At 47.3% G+C, this 24,532-nt stretch overlaps 1 protein-coding gene across 1 annotated transcript; it reads left to right on the plus strand.

Moving 5' to 3' along the window:
• The first annotated feature begins 9,253 nt into the window (after positions 1-9,253).
• On the plus strand, positions 9,254-23,616 carry LOC142709515 (uncharacterized). The gene is made up of 5 exons (XM_075848487.1): positions 9,254-9,308; positions 13,061-13,180; positions 13,283-13,396; positions 14,100-14,403; positions 21,081-23,616. The coding sequence occupies exons 2-5, from the start codon at positions 13,100-13,102 to the stop codon at positions 22,763-22,765; spliced, it is 2,184 nt and encodes a 727-aa protein (XP_075704602.1). The 5' UTR covers positions 9,254-9,308; positions 13,061-13,099; the 3' UTR covers positions 22,766-23,616.
• The last annotated feature ends 916 nt before the right edge of the window (positions 23,617-24,532 follow it).

Consider the following 24,532-nt stretch of genomic DNA (forward strand, 5'->3'; position numbering starts at 1 on the left):
TTTCAGCCTCCTCCAGCATACAGTCCCATGTAAGAATCATCGCTCCCTCTTTCAGCCTCCTCCAGCATACAGTCCCATGTAAGAATCATCGCTCCCCTCTTTCAGCCCCTCCAGCATACAGCCCCTCCAGCATACATGTAAGAATCATCGCTCCCTCTTTCAGCCTCCCCCTCTTTCAGCCCCTCCAGCATACAGTCCCATGTAAGAATCATTGCTTCCCTCTTTCAGCCTCCTCCAGCATACAGGCCCATGTAAGAATCATCGCTCCCCTCTTTCAGCCCATCCAGCATACAGTCCCATTTAAGAATCATCGCTCTCTATTTCAGCCTCCTCCAGCATACAGTCCCATGTAAGAATCATTGCTCCCCTCTATCAGCCTCCTCCAGCATACAGTCCCATGTAAGAATCATTGCTCCCCTCTATCAGCCTCCTCCAGCATACAGTCCCATGTAAGAATCATTGCTCCCCTCTCTAAGCCCCTCCAGCATACAGTCCCATGTAAGAATCATTGCTCCCCTCTCTCAGACCCTCCAGCATACAGTCCCATGTAAGAATCATCGCTCCCTCTCTCAGCCCCCTCCACCATACAGTCCCATGTAAGAATCATCTCTCCCCTCTTTCAGCCCCCTCCAGTATACAGTCCGATGTAAGAATTATCGCTCCCCTCTTTCAGCCCCCTCCAGCATACAGTCCCATGTAAGAATCATCGCTCCCCTCTTTCTGCCTACTCCAGCATACAGTCCCATATAAGAATCATCGCTCCCATCTTTCAGCCTCCTCCAGCATAGAGTCCCATGTATGAATCATCCCTCCCTCTTTCAGCCTCCTCCAGCATACAGTCCCATGTAAGAATCAGCGCTCCCCTCTTTCAGCCTCATCCAGCATACAGTCCCATGTAAGAATCATTGCTCCCTCTTTCAGCCTCCTCCAGCATACAGTCCCATATAATAATCAGCGCTCCCCTCTTTCAGCCTCCTCCAGCGTACAGTCCGATGTAAGAATCATTGCTCCCCTCGATCAGCCTCCTCCAGCATACAGTCCCATGTAAGAATCATTGCTCCCCTCTCTCAGCCCCTCCAGCATACAGTCCCATGTAAGAATCATTGCTCCCCTCTCTCAGCCCCCTCCACCATACAGTCCCATGTAAGAATCATCGCTCCCCTCTTTCAGCCCCCTCCAGCATACAGTCCCATGTAAGAATCATCGCTCCCCTCTTTCAGCCACCTCCAGCATACAGTCCCATGTAAGAATCATCGCTCCCCTCTTTCAGCCCTCTCCAGCATACAGTCCCATGTAAGAATCATCGCTCCCCTCTTTCAGCCACCTCCAGCATACAGTCCCATGTAAGAATCATTGCTCCCCTCTTTCAGCCTCCTCCAGCATACAGTCCCATGTAAGAATCATTGCTCCCCTCTCTCAGGCCCTCCAGCATACAGTCCCATGTAAGAATCATCGCTCCCCTCTTTCAGCCACCTCCAGCATACAGTCCCATGCAAGAATTATCGCTTCCCTCTTTCAGCCTCCTCCAGCATACAGTCCCATGTAAGAATCATTGCTCCCCTCTCTCAGGCCCTCCAGCATACAGTCCCATGTAAGAATCATCGCTCCCCTCTTTCAGCCCCCTCAGCATACAATCCCATGTGAGAATCATCGCTCCCCTCTTTCAGCCCCCTCCAGCATACAGTCCCATGTAAGAATCATCGCTCCCCTCTTTCAGCCCCCTCCAGAATACAGTCCCATGTAAGAATCATCGCTCCCCTCTTTCAGCCACCTCCAGCATACAGTCCCATGTAAGAATCATCGCTCCCTCTCTCAGCGCCCTCCACCATACAGTCCCATGTAAGAATCATCGCTCCCCTCTTTCAGCCACCTCCAGCATACAGTCCCATGTAATAATCATCGCTTCCCTCTTTCAGCCACCTCCAGCATACAGTCCCATGTAAGAATCATTGCTCCCCTCTTTCAGCCTCCTACAGCATACAGTCCCATGTAAGAATCATTGCTCCCCTCTCTCAGGCCCTCCAGCATACAGTCCCATGTAAGAATCATCGCTCCCCTCTTTCAGCCACCTCCAGCATACAGTCCCATGCAAGAATCATCGCTTCCCTCTTTCAGCCACCTCCAGCATACAGTCCCATGTAAGAATAATTGCTCCCCTCTTTCAGCCTCCTCCAGCATACAGTCCCATGTAAGAATCATCGCTCCCCTCTTTCAGGCACCTCCAGCATACAGTCCCATGTAAGAATCATCGCTCCCCTCTTTCAGCCACCTCCAGCATACAGTCCCATGTAAGAATCATCGCTCCCCTCTTTCAGCCCCCTCCAGCATACAGTCCCATGTAAGAATCATTGCTCCCCTCTTTCAGCCTCCTCCAGCATACAGTCCCATGTAAGAATCATTGCTCCCCTCCCTCAGGCCCTCCAGCATACAGTCCCATGTAAGAATCATCGCTCCCCTCTTTCAGCCCCCTCCAGCATACAGTCCCAAGTAAGAATCATCGCTTCCGTCTTTCAGCCACCTCCAGCATACAGTCCCATGTAAGAATCATTGCTCCCCTCTTTCAGCCTCCTCCAGCATACAGTCCCATGTAAGAATCATCGCTCCCCTCTTTCAGCCACCTCCAGCATACAGTCCCATGTAAGAATCATTGCTCCCCTCTTTCAGCCTCCTCCAGCATACAGTCCCATGTAAGAATCATCGCTTCCCTCTTTCAGCCACCTCCAGCATACAGTCCCATGTAAGAATAATTGCTCCCCTCTTTCAGCCTCCTCCAGCATACAGTCCCATGTAAGAATCATCGCTCCCCTCTTTCAGGCACCTCCAGCATACAGTCCCATGTAAGAATCATTGCTCCCCTCTTTCAGCCTCCTCCAGCATACAGTCCCATGTAAGTTTCATTGCTTCCCTCTTTCAGCCTCCTCCAGCATACAGCCCCATGTAAGAATCATCGCTCCCCTCTCAGCCCCTCCAGAATACAGTCCCATGTAAGAATTATCGCTTCCCTCTTTCAGCCTCCTCCAGCATACAGTCCCATGTAATAATCAGCGCTTCGCTCTTTCAGCCTCCTCCAGCATACAGTCCCATGTAAGAATCATCGCTCCCTCTTTCAGCCTCCTCCAGCATACAGTCCCATGTAAGAATCATTGCTCCCCTCTCTCAGCCCCTCCAGCATACAGTCCCATGTAAGAATCATCGCTCCCCTCTTTCAGCCCCTCCAGCATACAGTCCCATGTAAGAATCATCGCTCCCTCTTTCAGCCTCCTCCAGCATACAGTCCCATGTAAGAATCATTGCTCCCCTCTATCAGCCTCCTCCAGCATACAGTCCCATGTAAGAATCATTGCTCCCCTCTCTCAGCCCCTCCAGCATACAGTCCCATGTAAGAATCATTGCTTCCCTCTTTCAGCCTCCTCCAGCATACAGTCCCATATAAGAATCATCGCTCCCATCTTTCAGCCTCCTCCAGCATAGAGTCCCATGTATGAATCATCCCTCCCTCTTTCAGCCTCCTCCAGCATACAGTCCCATGTAAGAATCAGCGCTCCCCTCTTTCAGCCTCATCCAGCATACAGTCCCATGTAAGAATCATCGTTCCCCTCTTTCAGCCCCTCCAGCATACAGTCCCATGTAAGAATCATCGCTCCCTCTTTCAGCCTCCTCCAGCATACAGTCCGATGTAAGAATCATGGCTCCCTCTCTCAGCCCCTCCAGCATACAGTCCCTTGTAAGAATCATTGCTCCCCTCTATCAGCCTCCTCCAGCATACAATCCCATGTAAGAATCATTGCTCCCCTCTCTCAGCCCCTCCAGCATACAGTCCCATGTAAGAATCATTGCTTCCCTCTTTCAGCCTCCTCCAGCATACAGTCCCATGTAAGAATCATCGCTCCCTCTCTCAGCCCCCTCCACCATACAGTCCCATGTAAGAATCATCGCTCCCCTCTTTCAGCCCCCTCCAGTATACAGTCCCATGTAAGAATCATCGCTCCCCTCTTTCAGCCTCCTTCAGCATAAAGTCCCATGTATGAATCATCCCTCCCTCTTTCAGCCTCCTCCAGCATACAGTCCCATGTAAGAATCATCGCTCCCTCTTTTAGCCTCCTCCAGCATACAGTCCCATGTAAGAATCATTGCTCCCCTCTATCAGCCTCCTCCAGCATACAGTCCCATGCAAGAATCATCGCTTCCCTCTTTCAGCCACCTCCAGCATACAGTCCCATGTAAGAATCATCGCTCCCCTCTTTCAGCCCCCTCCAGCATACAATCCCATGTGAGAATCATCGCTCCCCTCTTTCAGCCCCCTCCAGTATACAGTCCCATGTAAGAATCATCGCTCCCCTCTTTCAGCCCCCTCCAGCATACAGTCCCATGTAAGAATCATCGCTCCCCTCTCTCAGGCCCTCCAGCATACAGTCCCATGTAAGAATCATCGCTCCCCTCTTTCAGCCACCTCCAGCATACAGTCCCATGCAAGAATCATCGCTTCCCTCTTTCAGCCACCTCCAGCATACAGTCCCATGTAAGAATCAGCGCTCCCCTCTTTCAGCCTCCTTTAGCATACAGTCCCATGTAAGAATCATTGCTCCCCTCTATCAGCCTCCTCCAGCATACAGTCCCATGTAAGAATCATTGCTCCCCTCTATCAGCCTCCTCCAGCATACAGTCCCATGTAAGAATCATTGCTCCCCTCTCTCAGCCCCTCCAGCATACAGTCCCATGTAAGAATCATCGCTCCCCTCTTTCAGCCCCTCCAGCATACAGTCCCATGTAAGAATCATCGCTCCCCTCTTTCAGCCCCTCCAGCATACAGTCCCATGTAAGAATCATCGCTCCCCTCTTTCAGCCACCTCCAGCATACAGTCCCATGTAAGAATCATTGCTCCCCTCTTTCAGCCTCCTCCAGCATACAGTCCCATGTAAGAATCATTGCTCCCCTCTCTCAGGCCCTCCAGCATACAGTCCCATGTAAGAATCATCGCTCCCCTCTTTCAGCCACCTCCAGCATACAGTCCCATGCAAGAATCGTCGCTTCCCTCTTTCAGCCACCTCCAGCATACAGTCCCATGTAAGAATCATCGCTCCCCTCTTTCAGCCCCCTCCAGCATACAATCCCATGTGAGAATCATCGCTCCCCTCTTTCAGCCCCCTCCAGTATACAGTCCCATGTAAGAATCATCGCTCCCCTCTTTCAGCCCCCTCCAGCATACAGTCCCATGTAAGAATCATCGCTCCCCTCTAGCATACAGTCCCATGTAAGAATCATCGCTCCCCTCTTTCAGCCACCTCCAGCATACAGTCCCATGTAAGAGTCATCGCTTCCCTCTTTCAGCCACCTCCAGCATACAGTCCCATGTAAGAATCATTGCTCCCCTCTTTCAGCCTCCTCCAGCATACAGTCCCATGTAAGAATCATCGCTCCCCTCTTTCAGCCACCTCCAGCATACAGTCCCATGTAAGAATCATCGCTTCCCTCTTTCAGCCACCTCCAGCATACAGTCCCATGTAAGAATCAGCGCTCCCCTCTTTCAGCCTCCTTTAGCATACAGTCCCATGTAAGAATCATTGCTCCCCTCTATCAGCCTCCTCCAGCATACAGTCCCATGTAAGAATCATTGCTCCCCTCTATCAGCCTCCTCCAGCATACAGTCCCATGTAAGAATCATTGCTCCCCTCTCTCAGCCCCTCCAGCATACAGTCCCATGTAAGAATCATCGCTCCCCTCTTTCAGCCCCTCCAGCATACAGTCCCATGTAAGAATCATTGCTCCCCTCTTTCAGCCCCTCCAGCATACAGTCCCATGTAAGAATCATTGCTTCCCTCTTTCAGCCTCCTCCAGCATACAGTCCCATGTAAGAATCATCGCTCCCTCTCTCAGCCCCCTCCACCATACAGTCCTATGTAAGAATCATCGCTCCCCTATTTCAGCCCCCTCCAGTATACAGTCCCATGTAAGAATTATCGCTCCCCTCTTTCAGCCCCCTCCAGCATACAGTCCCATGTAAGAATCATCGCTTCCCTCTTTCAGCCACCTCCAGCATACAGTCCCATGTAAGAATCATTGCTCCCCTCTTTCAGCCTCCTCCAGCATACAGTCCCATGTAAGAATCATTGCTCCCCTCTCTCAGGCCCTCCAGCATACAGTCCCATGTAAGAATCATCGCTCCCCTCTTTCAGCCACCTCCAGCATACAGTCCCATGTAAGAATCATTGCTCCCCTCTCTCAGGCCCTCCAGCATACAGTCCCATGTAAGAATCATCGCTCCCCTCTTTCAGCCACCTCCAGCATACAGTCCCATGCAAGAATCATCGCTTCCCTCTTTCAGCCACCTCCAGCATACAGTCCCATGTAAGAATCATCGCTCCCCTCTTTCAGCCCCCTCCAGCATACAATCCCATGTGAGAATCATCGCTCCCCTCTTTCAGCCCCCTCCAGTATACAGTCCCATGTAAGAATCATCGCTCCCCTCTTTCAGCCCCCTCCAGCATACAGTCCCATGTAAGAATCATCGCTCCCCTCTAGCATACAGTCCCATGTAAGAATCATCGCTCCCCTCTTTCAGCCTCCTCCAGCATACAGTCCCATGTAAAAATCATCGCTCCCCTCTCTCAGCCCCTCCAGCATACAGTCCCATGTAAGAATCATCGCTCCCCTCTTTCAGCCTACTCCAGCATACAGTCCCATATAAGAATCATCGCTCCCCTCTTTCAGCCTCCTTCAGCATAGAGTCCCATGTATGAATCATCCCTCCCTCTTTCAGCCTCCTCCAGCATACAGTCCCATGTAAGAATCATCGCTCCCTCTTTCAGCCTCCTCCAGCATACAGTCCCATGTAAGAATCATTGCTCCCCTCTATCAGCCTCCTCCAGCATACAGTCCCATGTAAGAATCATTGCTCCCCTCTATCAGCCTCCTCCAGCATACAGTCCCATGTAAGAATCATTGCTCCCCTCTCTCAGCCCCTCCAGCATACAGTCCCATGTAAGAATCATCGCTCCCCTCTTTCAGCCCCTCCAGCATACAGTCCCATGTAAGAATCATTGCTTCCCTCTTTCAGCCTCCTCCAGCATACAGTCCCATGTAAGAATCATCGCTCCCTCTCTCAGCCCCCTCCACCATACAGTCCCATGTTAGAATCATCGCTCCCCTATTTCAGCCCCCTCCAGTATACAGTCCCATGTAAGAATTATCGCTCCCCTCTTTCAGCCCCCTCCAGCATACAGTCCCATGTAAGAATCATCGCTTCCCTCTTTCAGCCACCTCCAGCATACAGTCCCATGTAAGAATCATTGCTCCCCTCTTTCAGCCTCCTCCAGCATACAGTCCCATGTAAGAATCATTGCTCCCCTCTCTCAGGCCCTCCAGCATACAGTCCCATGTAAGAATCATCGCTCCCCTCTTTCAGCCACCTCCAGCATACAGTCCCATGTAAGAGTCATCGCTTCCCTCTTTCAGCCACCTCCAGCATACAGTCCCATGTAAGAATCATTGCTCACCTCTTTCAGCCTCCTCCAGCATACAGTCCCATGTAAGAATCATCGCTCCCCTCTTTCAGCCACCTCCAGCATACAGTCCCATGTAAGAATCATCGCTCCCCTCTTTCAGCCTCCTCCAGCATACAGTCCCATGTAAGAATCATCGCTCCCCTCTCTCAGCCCCTCCAGCATACAGTCCCTTGTAAGAATCATTGCTCCCCTCTATCAGCCTCCTCCAGCATACAGTCCCATGTAAGAATCATTGCTCCCCTCTCTCAGCCCCTCCAGCATACAGTCCCATGTAAGAATCATTGCTTCCCTCTTTCAGCCTCCTCCAGCATTCAGTCCCATGTAAGAATCATCGCTGCCTCTCTCAGCCCCCTCCACCATACAGTCCCATGTAAGAATCATCGCTCCCCTCTTTCAGCCCCTCCAGCATACAGTCCCATGTAAGAATCATTGCTTCCCTCTTTCAGCCCCCTCCAGCATACAGTCCAATGTAAGAATCATCGCTCCCCTCTTTCAGCCTCCTCCAGCATACAGTCCCATGTAAGAATCATCGCTCCCCTCTTTCAGCCTCCTTCAGCATAGAGTCCCATGTATGAATCATCCCTCCCTCTTTCAGCCTCCTCCAGCATACAGTCCCATGTAAGAATCATTGCTCCCCTCTATCAGCCTCCTCCAGCATACAGTCCCATGTAAGAATCATTGCTCCCCTCTATCAGCCTCCTCCAGCATACAGTCCCATGTAAGAATCATTGCTCCCCTCTCTCAGCCCCTCCAGCATACAGTCCCATGTAAGAATAATCGCTCCCCTCTTTCAGCCCCTCCAGCATACAGTCCAATGTAAGAATCATCGCTCCCTCTTTCAGCCTCCTCCAGCATACAGTCCCATGTAAGAATCATTGCTCCCCTCTATCAGCCCCCTCCAGCATACAGTCCCATGTAAGAATCATTGCTCCCCTCTATCAGCCTCCTCCAGCATACAGTCCCATGTAAGAGTCATCGCTTCCCTCTTTCAGCCACCTCCAGCATACAGTCCCATGTAAGAATCATTGCTCCCCTCTTTCAGCCTCCTCCAGCATACAGTCCCATGTAAGAATCATCGCTCCCCTCTTTCAGCCACCTCCAGCATACAGTCCCATGTAAGAATCATCGCTCCCCTCTTTCAGCCTCCTCCAGCATACAGTCCCATGTAAGAATCATCGCTCCCCTCTCTCAGCCCCTCCAGCATACAGTCCCATGTAAGATCCAGCGCTCCCCTCTTTCAGCCTCCTTTAGCATACAGTCCCATGTAAGAATCATTGCTCCCCTCTATCAGCCTCCTCCAGCATACAGTCCCATGTAAGAATCATTGCTCCCCTCTATCAGCCTCCTCCAGCATACAGTCCCATGTAAGAATCATTGCTCCCCTCTCTCAGCCCCTCCAGCATACAGTCCCATGTAAGAATCATCGCTCCCCTCTTTCAGCCCCCTCCAGCATACAGTCCCATGTAAGAATCATCGCTCCCCTCTTTCAGCCACCTCCAGCATACAGTCTCATGTAAGAATCATCGCTTCCATCTTTCAGCCCCTCCAGCATACAGTCCCATGTAAGAATAATCGCTCTCCTCTTTCAGTCCCTCCAGCATACAGTCCCATGTAAGAATCAGTGGTCCCCTCTTTCAGCCCCTCCAGCACTCTGCTCCTGTGTAGACATCTAGACAAGCACAGTGCAGCTACTTCCTGTTAGGTGCAGTCATGTGATCTCGGAGGCTCCTCCCCTTCCTGTGACATCATCACCAGGAGAAACTCCATTCTCCATATGACAGTGGAAATGATCAGAGTCTCTGCTGGTGGGTGATTATATTATATGTAGTGTGTGTTATATATTATATGTAGCGTGTGGTATATATTATATGTAGCGTGTGGTATATATTATATGTAGAGTGTGGTATATATTATATGTAGCGTGTGGTATATATTATATGTAGTGTGTGTTATATATTATATGTAGCGTGTGTTATATATTATATGTAGCGTGTGTTATATATTATATGTAGTGTGTGTTATATATTATATGTAGCGTGTGGTATATATTATATGTAGCGTGTGTTATATATTATATGTAGTGTGTGTGTGGTATATATTATATGTAGTGTGTGTTTATATATTATATGTAGCGTGTGGTATATATTATATGTAGCGTGTGGTATATATTATATGTAGTGTGTGTGGTATATATTATATGTAGTGTGTGTGGTATATATTATATGTAGCGTGTGTTATATATTATATGTAGCGTGTGGTATATATTATATGTAGCGTGTGGTATATATTATATGTAGTGTGTGTGTTATATATTATATGTAGTGTGTGTGGTATATATTATATGTAGCGTGTGTGGTATATATTATATGTAGCGTGTGTGGTATATATTATATGTAGCGTGTGTTGTATATATTATATGTAGCGTGTGGTATATATTATATGTAGCGTGTGGTATATATTATATGTAGCGTGTGGTATATATTATATGTAGCGTGTGGTATATATTATATGTAGCGTGTGGTATATATTATATGTAGCGTGTGGTATATATTATATGTAGTGTGTGTGTTATATATTATATGTAGTGTGTGTGGTATATATTATATGTAGCGTGTGTGGTATATATTATATGTAGTGTGTGTGTTATATATTATATGTAGTGTGTATGTTATATATTATATGTAGTGTGTGGTATATATTATATGTAGCGTGTGTTATATATTATATGTAGCGTGTGGTATATATTATATGTAGCGTGTGTGGTATATATTATATGTAGCGTGTGGTATATATTATATGTAGTGTGTGTGGTATATATTATATGTAGTGTGTGTGTTATATATTATATGTAGTGTGTATGTTATATATTATATGTAGCGTGTGTGTGGTATATATTATATGTAGCGTGTGTTATATGTAGTGTGTGATGGATTATATGGTGTGTGGTATATATTATATGTAGATTGTTATAGTGTTGTGTAGTGTGTTATTTTATGTTACATTATAATGTGTTGTTTATATTGTCTGTTATACATCCGGCACATATAGTGATGTTGTTATACCGCGCAAATACGCCAATATAGTATATAAAGGGGTTGTTGGATATATGTGGGTCCGAGCTCTGGGACACGCATCTATCTGAAGATCTGGGGTCCCCTCATCCCGTCCTTGTGGGTGCTGCGGCCGCTCGCTGCTACATTTAGACGGTGAAGGTGGTCTGGATTCTGGAAACGCTGTTTTCTTACCTCCCATAGAAGTGAGTGGGGGCTACGGAAACATTGTAGCAGAGGGAGCCGCGCTGTGTCTGTGACGTGGACGTTATAGAAATGGCGTAAGCCGCTATGTTACACTGTTTCATATACCTGCCTTCACTTCTATGGGAGGGGTGGTAACCGCGCAGCTCGGCTGTTATCAGAATCCCGTCCACCTTCACCCCGTGAATGCAGCGGTCACCTCACCGGGCAGGGATGGGATCCGGGACCCTCATTCTTGAGCCCACCTCTGGGACCCGCATCCATCAGAAATGGGACTTATTAACTTTTATTATACTTTTTTTTTTTTTTTGGATGGTGGTGGTGGAAAATGAAAGGAAAGCAATTTTGTAATCATTTTTTTTTGTTTTTGTTTTTTTTGTACGGCGTTCACTATGCGGTTTAATCAATGTTAGCTTGTTGTTCAGGTCGTTACGGTCGCGGCGATGCCATATATGTGTAAACCGGCCGGTATTGGTTGTTGCTCAGCCACATCCGGGCTCCCGCTGTGATCGTGCAGGCCCAGCTTCTGTGCCCGCATGATCTCAATCACGTACGTGCACGTCACAATGCGGGAAGGTGATCCTCCCCATGATGTGCATGTACGTGATAATACGGGAAGGTGTAATCCATGGAGTAGAAAAAAAAAGCCGCCAACTTGCTAAAACAACTGTATATGATGATTCTACTACTAACCATGAAAACATAAAGCTTGTGGTTATCTCGCCGTGGCCCATAGCTACCGACTCCAAGTGTGTGAAGTGCCGCAACCCCACCTTCCAACACCGAACATCACAACAACACTTATAATAAGGGCTGGGTGGGTGGATCTTGCTTTTCCCTCTAAACGGAAACAAAATGAGCCTGCTCTCCCTCACATCCCCCTACATTACTCCACCCTATTCCCCTTACCCAATTAACATCCCTAATTTCCTCACCCAATTACCTTACACCTAATGTCAGGTCCAAAACCATCCCCTATTGTTCCTTTATCCCCCCTAGACTACATGGCACCACGAGCCGTGTGGCCAGCTCCATTTTGGACAAAGCAAAAAAAAACTTAACCTGCATTATCCCTATTCCTACCAAATTATTGAAGGTTCCCCACTACCACGCCTTTCTTCCCCTGGGGGCTCTTCTTATGGGCATTTTGCCCATTTGTCACTTTTAATATAAATAAGGCCCCATTCACATCACGTTTAATCGTTCCCTCGGAGGTATACATCAGGAAGACCCCTGACATATACCTCCGACTAAAGGCCAAACGAATCCCCCTGTATGGCATACAGTGGGATACGTCGCCCGGGGACCGGCCCTGGGAAAACGCCTGAAGTCACTGTCCATATATGGATAGTGATGTCAGGAGTTTCCCAGCGCTATGGTCCCTGAGCAGAGCATCAACTAGCCCCCAGCCCACCTAAGTCCCCAGCCAAATCTTCGGCAACAATTTTGGCTGTGAAGAAACCCCTGAAATCACTGTCCGTTTATGGATCTTGTTATCAGTGGCCTGGTTGGGTTCTACAAAAATATAAATAAGTCCCCATTCACATCATGTTTAGGCCTTCCAAGAATAAAGTTTGGCTAAGGGATTCTTCTGTCCATCACCAGGAACCCCCACAAGGGGGCTAGGACTTAAAGGGGTTGTCCAGTAGTGGACACCTGATGACCTCTCCACAGGATAGGTCATCAGTAGGTTATCATTGCGGATCCGACACCTGGACCCCGCACCAATTAGCTGCTTCGGCTGCCTGCGGGCACCGGATGTCATTGCAGAGTATGCAATGTATGGAGCCGGAAACCGTTTGCTCCGTACATTGCATTGCGGCCGAGCTACAGCTCGGCCACTATTCCGTGACCGCAGCCACCTACTTCCGGCATGGACGTCCGTTGCATGGAGGCCACTGGAGCAGCAGGTGTCGGACCCGCACCGATGATATACTGATGACTTATCCGGTGGATAGGTCTTCAGTTGTCCGGTAGTGGACAACCCCTTTAACCAGTCGGATTCCCAGTTCATAGTCCTCAGAATATTCACCGGTTAACAGCGAGTCATGGGTAGCCAGACGTTAGCCAAGGGTCAGACCCAGAAGGTCGGTGAGAAAACCAGAGGGCGAGGCGGAGTCTGAAGTCCAGGCCCGTGGGCGAGCTAGATAGGTAGAGTCTAGGAACAGAGCAGGGTCGAAACACAGGAGTCAATCTGGAACAATGCGGACGAGAGGCCGTGAGAAACCGGAACTAATACCCAGCAATGAGTGAGAGAAACGTTTCATTGTTCTAAAATGCTGGTTTATATTTTCTGACCATAGGAAGTTCTGGGACCGTCCTGGGACCATCCTGGGACCATCATGATGAAGACCGAGAAGAACAAGATGAGTGAGAAGATATTAAATCTCACCCTGGAGATCATTTGTCTACTGACCGGAGAGGTGAGACGGATTCTGGGAATTATAAGATAAAGACGTGACTAGGGAGGTGAGGGTTTCCGCCAATGTATATAGTGATGCTTATTAGTGTCTGTCCATACACAGGACTATACAGTATTGAGGAAGACGTCCGGGAAGTATGTGACCCCCAGAAGCCGAAACAATGGGAAGAAGATCCTGGACCTCACCAACAAGATCATCGAGCTGCTGTCGGGGGAGGTGAGCGCTACCGTTGAATGCTGGGACATTTTATAGTAATGCTAAGGAATGATGGGGACATTTTTTTTAAAATATTTTTATGCCGCCTTCGCCACTTTTGTGGAAATTGAGCATAAAATGAGGCTGACAACATCGGCCCGACAAATTTTCTTATAATTTACGCCAGAAAATTTATGTAAATTATAGTTTGCCCTTGGTTGAACTTGATGGACATGTGTCTTTTTTCAGCCGTACTAACTATGTAACGTCTTTGCCGGCTCCCAGCTGGCATGAAGTTCAGTCTGTGGGGCGTAACAAGGAAGAGGTCAATGCTGGGCCTCATACCTTGCACCCCCATCATCTGACTACCCCCTCCCCCTTCTCTTTAAGACACACAAAAAATAAAAAAATATCTATATAGATTTACTTAGCTCACCGCTTCTCTTCTCCCTACCGTGTTGCCTCTGGCTCTCTTTATGCGGCCCTATGTCCGTACCATGAATGAGCCACATCATGAAGAGGGAGCCGGAGAAGACCTGGTGGGTTGAAGAAAAGAGGAACAGTGGGGGTGGCACAAGGCCAGTGGAAAGATGCGACACGTTTATTAGGAGGCATTCCTCCTTTAATTCTAGTGAATTAGTTATTAAGATTGGTGTATGAAACGCCGGTCTTAATAAATGTTCCCCACTACGGTCTGGTTGATGACTGTATCATTGTGTGTCAGGTTCCTATAAGATGTCAGGATGTCGCCGTCTATTTCTCCATGGAGGAGTGGGAGTATATAGAAGGACACAAGGATCTGTACAAGGACGTCATGATGGAGGACCTCCGGAACCGCACACCACCCGGTAAGAGGGATCTGTACAAGGACGTCATGATGGAGGAGCACCGGAACCGCACACCATCGGGTAAGAAGGATCTGTACAAGGACGTCATGATGGAGGACCACCGGAACCGCACACCACCGGGTAAGAGGGATCCGTGTAAGGACGTCATGATGGAGGACCACCGGAACCGCACATCACCCGGTAAGAGATGCTTTATTATCACTAAATATCTTCACTACTTGTATCAAAGTTGTGCGGCCACATACTGTATATGTAGTAGATGTATATACCATGTGTGTTACAGACGTAGCCGCCATTGTACAATGTTTTTTTATGAATTAAAGAGGCTGTCACCACATTATAAGTTGCCTATCTTGTACATGATGTGATCGGCGCTGTAATGTAGAGAACAGTGGTCCTAGTAATAAAGAGGCTGTCACCACATTGTAAGTGGCCTATATTGTACATGATGTGATCGGCGCTGTAATGTAGATTACAGCAGTGTTTTATTTATTTTGAAAAAACGATCATTTGTGACGTATATTAGCTTTATGCTATTGACTTTCTCAATGGACAACTGGGCGTGTTTTACAATATGACCAAGGGGGCGTTGTGGAGAGAAGTGTATGACGCTAACCAATCGGTGACCAATCAGCGTCATACACTTCTCTCCATTCATTTACACAGCACATAGTGATATAGCTATATCACTATGTGCAGCCACATAAACACACTATAACATTACTGCAGTGTCCTGACAATGAATATACATACCCTCCAGCCTGGACGTGATGTGTATTCAGAATCCTGACCACTTCTCTGTGAGTTACAGCACAGCAGGCGTAGTCTCGCGAGATTACTCTGTAAGCTGTAAATCACAGAGACGTGCCGAGAAGTGTCAGGATTCTGAATACACATCCCGTCCTGGCTGGAGGTAATGTATATTCATTGTCAGGACACTGCAGTAATGTTATAGTGTGTGTATGTGGCTGCACATAGTGATATAGCTATATCGCTAGTGCTGTGTAAATGAATGTAGAGATGTGTATGACGCTGATTGGTCACTGATTGGTCAGCGTCATACACTTCTCTCCACAACGCCCACTTGGCCAAAAAGTAAAACACGCCTAGTTGTCCATTGAGAAACTCATTAGCATAAAGCTAATATAGGTCATAACTCCGTCACAAATGATCGTTTTTCTAAATAAAAAAACACTTATCTACAGTACATTACAGCGCCGAACACATGTACAATATAGGCCACTTATAATGTGGTGACAGCCTCTTTATTACTAGGACCACTGTTATCAACATTACAGCGCCGATCACATCATGTACAAGATAGGCCACTTATAATGTGGTGACAGCCTCTTTATTACTAGGACCACTGTTATCTACATTACAGCGCCGATCACATGTACAAGATAGGCCACTTATAATGTGGTGACAGCCTCTTTAAGTCGACTTCCATCCATCGGAAAACAAATATTTTCTCGTTGTTTACATTGGAGGACGCAGACGGTGGTATGAGCTGCTGTCACTAGGAGGCGTGACAATGAGAAATAAAAAAGTGGCTCCTCCTACAGGATATGCCCCGCCCACATACACTGGGCTATTCAGTCTTGGCTTCGTGTTGTAGCAGGCAGACACTTCTTCTAATGCAGTAGAGTTTCTACCAAAGATTTATTTTTTTTCTTTTTCATCAAGTGAGAAGATGGGACAGAGGTTTGACCCCTTGTCCTCTCCTTGGCGGGCGCACGGTGTCATATGGGAAATGCACCGATGTCCAACCTGCCTGTGAATACAAGTGGGACAAGTGTCAGCTCCTGTGTCACCCGCCAGCCTAACGAGCGTCTCTAAGTAAATGATATAACACTGAGGGGGGTGCTCCTTATGGTTGTTTTTCTGGGAGATGGAGAAAAAGCACTGAGAGGATGGTGAGAGTTATCCCCCTCCGGGGCACCGCTTGTTTGTAGTATAGATCCCCTGGTTCTAGCCTTCAATGGCATGTAGTTTGTGGCTCTGTGGCTTATTTTGCCTGTGGCACCATTTCTATCAGCATGGCCGACGCTATCTGGTTGGCCGAATGGCCGGTCTCATCACATGACACGCAAGCGGCCAATTGCGGGACTCCAGGGGTCGTAGCCCATGTGATTTTTCCTCCTGAACTGATCTCCTCCATTTGGACGGTCGCTGCTGTGCACAGCGGATCTATTGGTTCCTTCACTCCCACTAGTACGGTGTGTGGTTTAGTTACCCCCTCTACTGCCACGTCTGACCTTAAGGGAGAACCCTCACGCCAGACAAACTCTGCAATTTATTATGCCTGTTCCCAGTGCAATACTATATTTCCTTGTGTATAATCTACTTCCTTATGCGATGCTTGCCGACTTCCTGGCCAAATACCTGCAGCCTCTACACCCCTGCCACCCCCAGTGTTACTCATCCCTGGTCTGATGAGTGTGGATCCCGAATGGGCCAATTCCCTTTTCAGTACAGGTGATAACCTAGCGAGCATCATTCAGTCCATTTTGGTCGGAACATCTACCCGCCCTCCCCTGGACCCTGTTCTGCCCCTCCTCTGATGTACTCTTCGTCCATGTCTTGCTCTTGTGGCAGACCCCGCAAGCAATTTCGAATCGGATTCAGCTGTTAAGGATTCTTCCCCACCTCCCCTTCTCGTTGGAGGCCATAATTAGGGCTGTCCATTAGGTCACCCCACAGGTCACGGATTCTGCACCTTCCCCTTCAACTGACTCCATTTCCTTTCTACAGCCTCAAGTTCCCTATCGGTCCTCTCCGCTCATTCAGAACTTGAAGGGATTGTCTTTTAAAGGCTATGTGAACCTTTTGAATGGTATTTTTAATTTTGTTGTTTTTTTATAAAAATGTCTCAGTATGATTAGTGCCACTTTATATCCCATTATTCTGACCAGCAGGTAATATCCAGAGTAACCGCCGTGTGCAGCCCGGACATCGCTGAACGGGCTAGAGGTGATCAATAAGGTGCTGGTCGGTGGTCTCCGGTATCTGGCGCCGCGCTGACTGCAGAACATCCCACATTTGCTGGAGGTGCGTGGTGGAGGATCCATAGAGCGAACAAGACGATCGAGGTCCCACAGATGCTCAATTGGGTTCCAGTCTGGTGAATTAGGGGCCGAGGAAGTACTTGGAGGTCTTGGTCGGTCTCTTTGTGTCAGACATTTCTAGCCGTGTGACATGTCGCATTGTCTTGCTGGAAGGTTCCATCGGGAAGACAATCCGTATGTAGGGGGGGGACGTGACCTGCAACGGTTGATTCATATCACAATCTCTTCAGAGCCGTCCACATGGATGAGTGGTCCAGAGAATGCCAGAAAAATTCCCTCGACCATAACTCTGCCGCCCCCGGGTCGTGTTCTTCCAGCAATGGCTGCCGGGTGTTTGTTCGCTGATGTTTCTCGCCTGACATGCCAACGTCCATCCGTTCGATAAAGCAGAAAACGTGATTCATCGGAGAAGACCACTCTTAGTCAATCATAGGTGGTCCAATCCCAATCCTGCCGTGCAAATTGAAGCCTTTTTTTCCGCTGCGCCTTTGTTACATAGGAGCAGTGACCGTCCGTCTTCGGAGCCCCATACGTGTCGGGTTCCCTGAACTGTTGTATTAGACACGTCTGGTAGCCCCTGGTTGATTTTCACGGTGTGCAGCTCCACTGTAGCGTGTCGTTCGCCCCTTCGTAGCTGACGTTCACCTCTCACATTAATGGCGCGCGGTGCTCCACAGTTTCCACGTCTTTTTTCCCAATGCTGCCATTTGTCCGCTCACGATTCACTGTCACCACAGCAGCATAAGAAGAGTACACAAGCTGCGCTGTGTGAGAAATACCGACACCCTGGCCCGAAAGCCGATAATCAGCACTTATTGCAACTCTGGTAAATCGCCCCTTATACCCACGACCACAACGAGTGATATGTGATCAAACAGCCGACCGCACCCCTTATATACCCACCGAGCCCACGACACATCACGTCCTTCCTGGGTTATGCGCTGCCGACATAGAAAGCAGGAGGTGCTCATAATAATGGGACTCCACTGTGTAAATAGATTTTATTAAAAATGTTACTTTATGAGCTATAGCTGCTCTGAATCCTGTATACAGAGCAGCTCCGTCATTAGTTAATTCCGGCTCCCGTTAGTGAAAGCTATGGATCACATCTAAGTTCATAACATGGATGTGATAGAATACAGGTGGATCCTGTGTGTCAGAGACACGAAGGACCCGCTGACACCGAACCCGTCCGTTCCGCAGGACTGACTCGGGTCATAGCGAAAGATACAGCTGCTCTGTATACAGGATACAAGGCAACTGTATCTTTAAAAAAAAATTTCCAAAAACTTTTTATAAAGTTGCACCCATCACAATGAATGACCTTTTCATAAAAATAAATAATTAATTCAAAGGTTTACATCGGCTAAAAGGCTCGCTGGAGTCGGCAAGGCCATTTCTGCCTGAAGGTGCACCCCATTCTATTCATCTCAGGTGGGGGGCCAGTCTTCACTTCAAGGACGTCTGGCTCTCTCAAATTTCAGCCGCCTTGGTTCAGGAGGCGGTATCCTCCTGATACAAAATCGAATTTGACAGTCTTCCTCCAGAGCATTTTCTTTCAGTCCACTGTTCCACAATCCCCCTCCAGGACGCAGTTTTTTTTCAAACAATCGACTCTCTGCTCCTTTAAGGTGTTTTCACTCCAGTACCCTCGAACGAAAGGATCCAGAGTTTCTGTTCCAAACTCCTTGTCGCCCCCAAAAAGAACTTCTCGGTGCGGCCAATCCTGGACCTCAAGTGTCCCAACTTATGTGTTTGAGTTTGCAATTTTTGGATAAAATCTCTCCGAACTGTCATGGCTTCCATGGAGCAGCGGGAGTTTTCTCAGTGGACAATATCTGCATGTTTCTTTAAGAAAAAGTTCTGCAGGCGGGTTCTCAGGACCATGGTGCCCTCGATAGAGACCATTCCCTTTGCCCAGTTTCACATGCGCCCTCTACAACGGGCAATCCTTTCCCTGTGGAATTGATACTTTGATTCTCTGGATCTGAAGTTGATTCTTCCACTCGCAGTCCGTCATTTCCTTCTGTTGTGGATTACCTCCCCGGCCGTTCCCTGGGGTCATTCCTTCCTTCGACTGAACTGTCTGATCCTCTCCATGTATGTCAGTCTCGAGGGATGATGGGGCATTTTTTTAGAACCTCACGGCTCAGGGGCTGTGGTCTCCACAGTAATCCTCTCTTCCGTCAACCTTCCGGAATTGAGAGCCATTTTCCTGTGCCTACTGCCCTAAACATCGTCACTGTATGAACCCGGATTGTGTGTTGCCGGATTTCGTGGCTTATTGAAATCACCAGGGTGGCATTCGCAGTGTGGCGGAGATAGCCAATGCCGCAAAGATTGTGGTCTGGGCGGAAGCTCACAATCCGGCTCTGATTGCAGTATCCGTTCCTGGGGTCGAAAACTGGGTCGGCTTCTCTCACAAGGGATTGCGGCCTTTCTGGTAGCTGCAGATTGGCTGAGCCATTGTTGGTACATCGTGTCCCTGTTGGGGCCACGTCTTGTTGCCCTTGTCTTTCTGTCCCAACCTTCTCTCAGGGACCTCTCTTAATACAGAAATTAAGGTCGCTATGTTTAATGGCGTGGCATCTATTGTACTCGTGGCATCTAATGTAATGTTATTCTCACTATGATTAAGGCCAGGAAGCTGTCTTTAGCTCACATTTACCATAGTACCTGGAAGGACTACCATTGCTGGTCTGAGGATCTCTTCCGTCAACCTTCCGGAATTGAGAGCCATTTTCCTGTGCCTACTGCCCTAAACATCGTCACTGTATGAACCCGGATTGTGTGTTGCCGGATTTCGTGGCTTATTGAAATCACCAGGGTGGCATTCGCAGTGTGGCGGAGATAGCCAATGCCGCAAAGATTGTGGTCTGGGCGGAAGCTCACAATCCGGCTCTGATTGCAGTATCCGTTCCTGGGGTCGAAAACTGGGTCGGCTTCTCTCACAAGGGATTGCGGCCTTTCTGGTAGCTGCAGATTGGCTGAGCCATTGTTGGTACATCGTGTCCCTGTTGGGGCCACGTCTTGTTGCCCTTGTCTTTCTGTCCCAACCTTCTCTCAGGGACCTCTCTTAATACAGAAATTAAGGTCGCTATGTTTAATGGCGTGGCATCTATTGTACTCGTGGCATCTAATGTAATGTTGTTCTCACTATGATTAAGGCCAGGAAGCTGTCTTTAGCTCACATTTACCATAGTACCTGGAAGGACTACCATTGCTGGTCTGAGGATCTCTTCCGTCAACCTTCCGGAATTGAGAGCCATTTTCCTGTGCCTACTGCCCTAAACATCGTCACTGTATGAACCCGGATTGTGTGTTGCCGGATTTCGTGGCTTATTGAAATCACCAGGGTGGCATTCGCAGTGTGGCGGAGATAGCCAATGCCGCAAAGATTGTGGTCTGGGCGGAAGCTCACAATCCGGCTCTGATTGCAGTATCCGTTCCTGGGGTCGAAAACTGGGTCGGCTTCTCTCACAAGGGATTGCGGCCTTTCTGGTAGCTGCAGATTGGCTGAGCCATTGTTGGTACATCGTGTCCCTGTTGGGGCCACGTCTTGTTGCCCTTGTCTTTCTGTCCCAACCTTCTCTCAGGGACCTCTCTTAATACAGAAATTAAGGTTGCTATGTTTAATGGCGTGGCATCTATTGTACTCGTGGCATCTAATGTAATGTTATTCTCACTATGATTAAGGCCAGGAAGCTGTCTTTAGCTCACATTTACCATAGTACCTGGAAGGACAGCAATTTTTAGGTTTCTAACTTCCAATTTCTTTGTTTCGAGCAGTTGGAGATGAAAAAAAAGATCACAATGAAGAACTGAACACATCGGCACCATCACTGAGAGACCTAAGAGAAAAGGACGGGGAGATAAATGGGAATGTACAAGATATAGAAAGATGTCCGACTGGACTGGAGGAATATGAGCCTGTACGAGTAGCTGCTGAGGAGTCAAACTCACGTATTATGGAAGAAGCTGCTATTTCTACAATGACACAATATCCATCAAATAATATAGAAGAGAAACCCCTGTGTGATGGAGAAAACTGTACGAGCTCCAACTTCTATGTCCCTGTAGATCGTATGATGTGTGGATCTTCTCACTTCATGGAATGTAATGAAGGAAATTTCTCAAACCCCAATTTTAATACAGTCGTGGATAAAACCCCACAATATCCATCTACTCCTATTAAGGAGGAACCAGTCTCACATGATGAAGGAAACCTCATAGATGGTGAATATCATACACCCATGGATCATATACAAAAACATTCAACTGCTCATATTCAGGAGGAACAAGCCTTATGGGATGAAAATCTCATGGACACCAACAGTTATACACCCACAGATCATACCCAATATCTATTACCTAATATTAAGGAGGAACCAGTCTATTGTGATCAAGGAAACCTCAAAGACCCCAACATTTATAAACCCAGATATAATACTGAATATCCAACTACTCATTTTAAGGAGGAACCAGTCTCATGTGATGGAGTCAACCATGCAGACCTGGACATTCATGCAAACATCGATAGTTCACAGCAATATCCAACTACTCGTAGTAAAAATGAGCCAGATTCATATGATGAAGGAAACGTCACAAACCCTGGCTGTACTATACCCGTAGATCATACACCACAATATCCACCTAAAGAGGAACCAGCGTTAGAAGAAATATCAAAATCACAAAAACCTGAATCTTCTCCATTGGGGAAAGCAGAAGTGAAACACGTAAGTAAAAAACTTATAGAAGCCGAACATAACTACAACGACATAACAACAAGCAGCAAAAAATATTTCTGTACCATACAACAGACCACACACTCTCTGGAGATCCTGTATAACTGCCCCGAATGTCCAGAATCTTTCCCAAGCAACTTGGACCTTGCCAAGCACCAGATCATCCACACCGGGGGAATGCCTTTTATATGTTCCGTATGTGGCAAATGTTTTGGGAGACAATCGGATCTTGTTCTACACCAGTTAACACATGAGGGAAGTAATTATGTTAGATGTTCATATTGTGATATTTCGTTTCCCACAAAGTTATCTCTTTCCTTACATGAAAAAACTCATCGGAAGAAGCCACCGCCCTGCCTGGAATGTGGTAAAACATTTCCAAGTAAAGATAGACTAAAAAGGCACAGGCAAAGTCACACCAATGAAAGACCATTCAAATGTCTAGAATGTGGTGAAACCTACAAGAGAAAAGCTCATCTTCAGAGACATCAATTAGGTCATGAGAAATCAAGACAACAGTTGACCTCCAACGGGAGTGGAGACTTTCTCAGAAATGAGCTTGAATTAAGTGCTCAGAAGCCGGTCCAGGAGAAGGACAAAGAGTTTGAATGTTCGGAGTGTGGAGAGAGTTTGAACGATAGGTTGGAGCTATTTCAGCATCAAGTTAAACACTCTAGGCCAAACCCTTTCAATCTACAGTACAGAAGAAATTTTACAATTCAAAGATGACATTTCAAGTCCACCACATGTTTCATACGTTGCAGTGTCCAAGTCTTTTACCTCCAAGTCTTCTCTTCAAATGCACCAAAGAATTCCTCAAATAAGTTCAGCTCCAGAATGGAAAAACCAACCTTTCAAAAGACTCCATTCCTTCTCCCCATCTGGAAAGTTCCACAGAACCTAACCTTGACCAGTTCAAAGTGTGGCAACCCCTCTACCACTACGATGAAGAAGCCTCCTCGTAAAAGTCTGAAATCGCTTCCATGTCCCGTGTGTGGGGAAATGCTTCTGGAGTAAATAAAAATTTGACAGATATTGCAGCATCCACACCTGGGACAAGCACCGAGACTTAGCTTGGCCAATGGCTCAAATTCCCTTGGACCATGAAAAAGTTTCACAAGATTTAAGAACCTGAATAAAGTAGTTTTCGATGACTACAAAATTGATGGCCTATCCCCACCGATCTGATATTGAGGACCTATCCTAAGGATAGGACATCAATATTGTAGTCCCAGATAACCACTTTGAACCTAGTCATAAATCCTTGACCACGTTAGTGGTCTATTAATGCTATATTCCATTTGTAAGACTATTTAATACATTTGTGACAGATTTGTTGACTTTTTAAAGAATGTGGTCCTTTGTTAATTATTCATGATGTCAAATCTTACAACACAAAGTCAGCGAATCCCAATACCCCTTCTCACTCAAATGTATACACCCTGGGTTCAGGAAGAAGAGGTCTGGGTTGCTGTATGCGAGGTCTATGCACTGTAGAACTGGTTTAGTTGTCCTTGTGATGTTAAGGAACGAATGTAGTATTATTGTATATGCCTTCTACTGATTAATAAAGTAATGGCTCTACGGGAATGAATATAAATAATTTACTGGCGACTACCTCTCTGAGTTCTGTAGGTACAAGAACAGTTTAAGCAGCTCTTGCAATGCACCTGCATATAGAGGTCCACACCTCAGCTTCTTGAACCTCTGAGAAGTCCACACCTGTTGAACCTCTGAGAAGTCCACACCTGTTGAACCTCTGAGAAGTCCACACCTGTTGAACCTCTGAGAAGTCCACACCTGTTGAACCTCTGAGAAGTCCACACCTGTTGAACCTCTGAGAAGTCCACACCTGTTGAACCTCTGAGAAGTCCACACCTGTTGAACCTCTGAGAAGTCCACACCTGTTGAACCTCTGAGAAGTCCACACCTGTTGAACCTCTGAGAATCTTACTTGGGTAGGGAGTGGGATATTGAGCTACTTTGGTGGAGGTGTGGGTCCAATCTTGTTATTTAGTTACATAGTGCGGTTGAAAAAAGATATAATTTCCATGAAGTTCAACCAGGGATGTAGATAAATTATGGAACTTTGTTTTACCCCTATTAATCCAGAGGAAGTTTAAAAATAAGAAAGAATACCCATAAGGCACTAACCAATCTGCCTGCGGGGAGAGAGCTTTTTCTTTTGATCCCAATAGGCGATCACACTGGATCAGCATTCAAACAGGAACACATTGACATAGGCGCTGATGTTTTTTCACTTTAGGGAATTATATGAGGCCTTTCTGAAACCATCTCGAGTTCTAGCTATTTCACATATTCACCGCTCTAAAGGTCCTCCTACATGACCCGTCCTGGTCCGTGTAAACTAGCGCTGATCAATGAGGCATATTGTTGATCGGTGCTCGTTTGCTCCGTTGACAAGGAGCTATGTATGGAGACGAGCGGTCGTTATTACTACATTCACTCATCCCCATACATCATTATTTCGGCACC

Source organism: Rhinoderma darwinii, unplaced genomic scaffold (assembly GCF_050947455.1).
Source record: "Rhinoderma darwinii isolate aRhiDar2 unplaced genomic scaffold, aRhiDar2.hap1 Scaffold_4143, whole genome shotgun sequence".
NCBI classification, from domain to species: domain Eukaryota; kingdom Metazoa; phylum Chordata; class Amphibia; order Anura; family Rhinodermatidae; genus Rhinoderma; species Rhinoderma darwinii.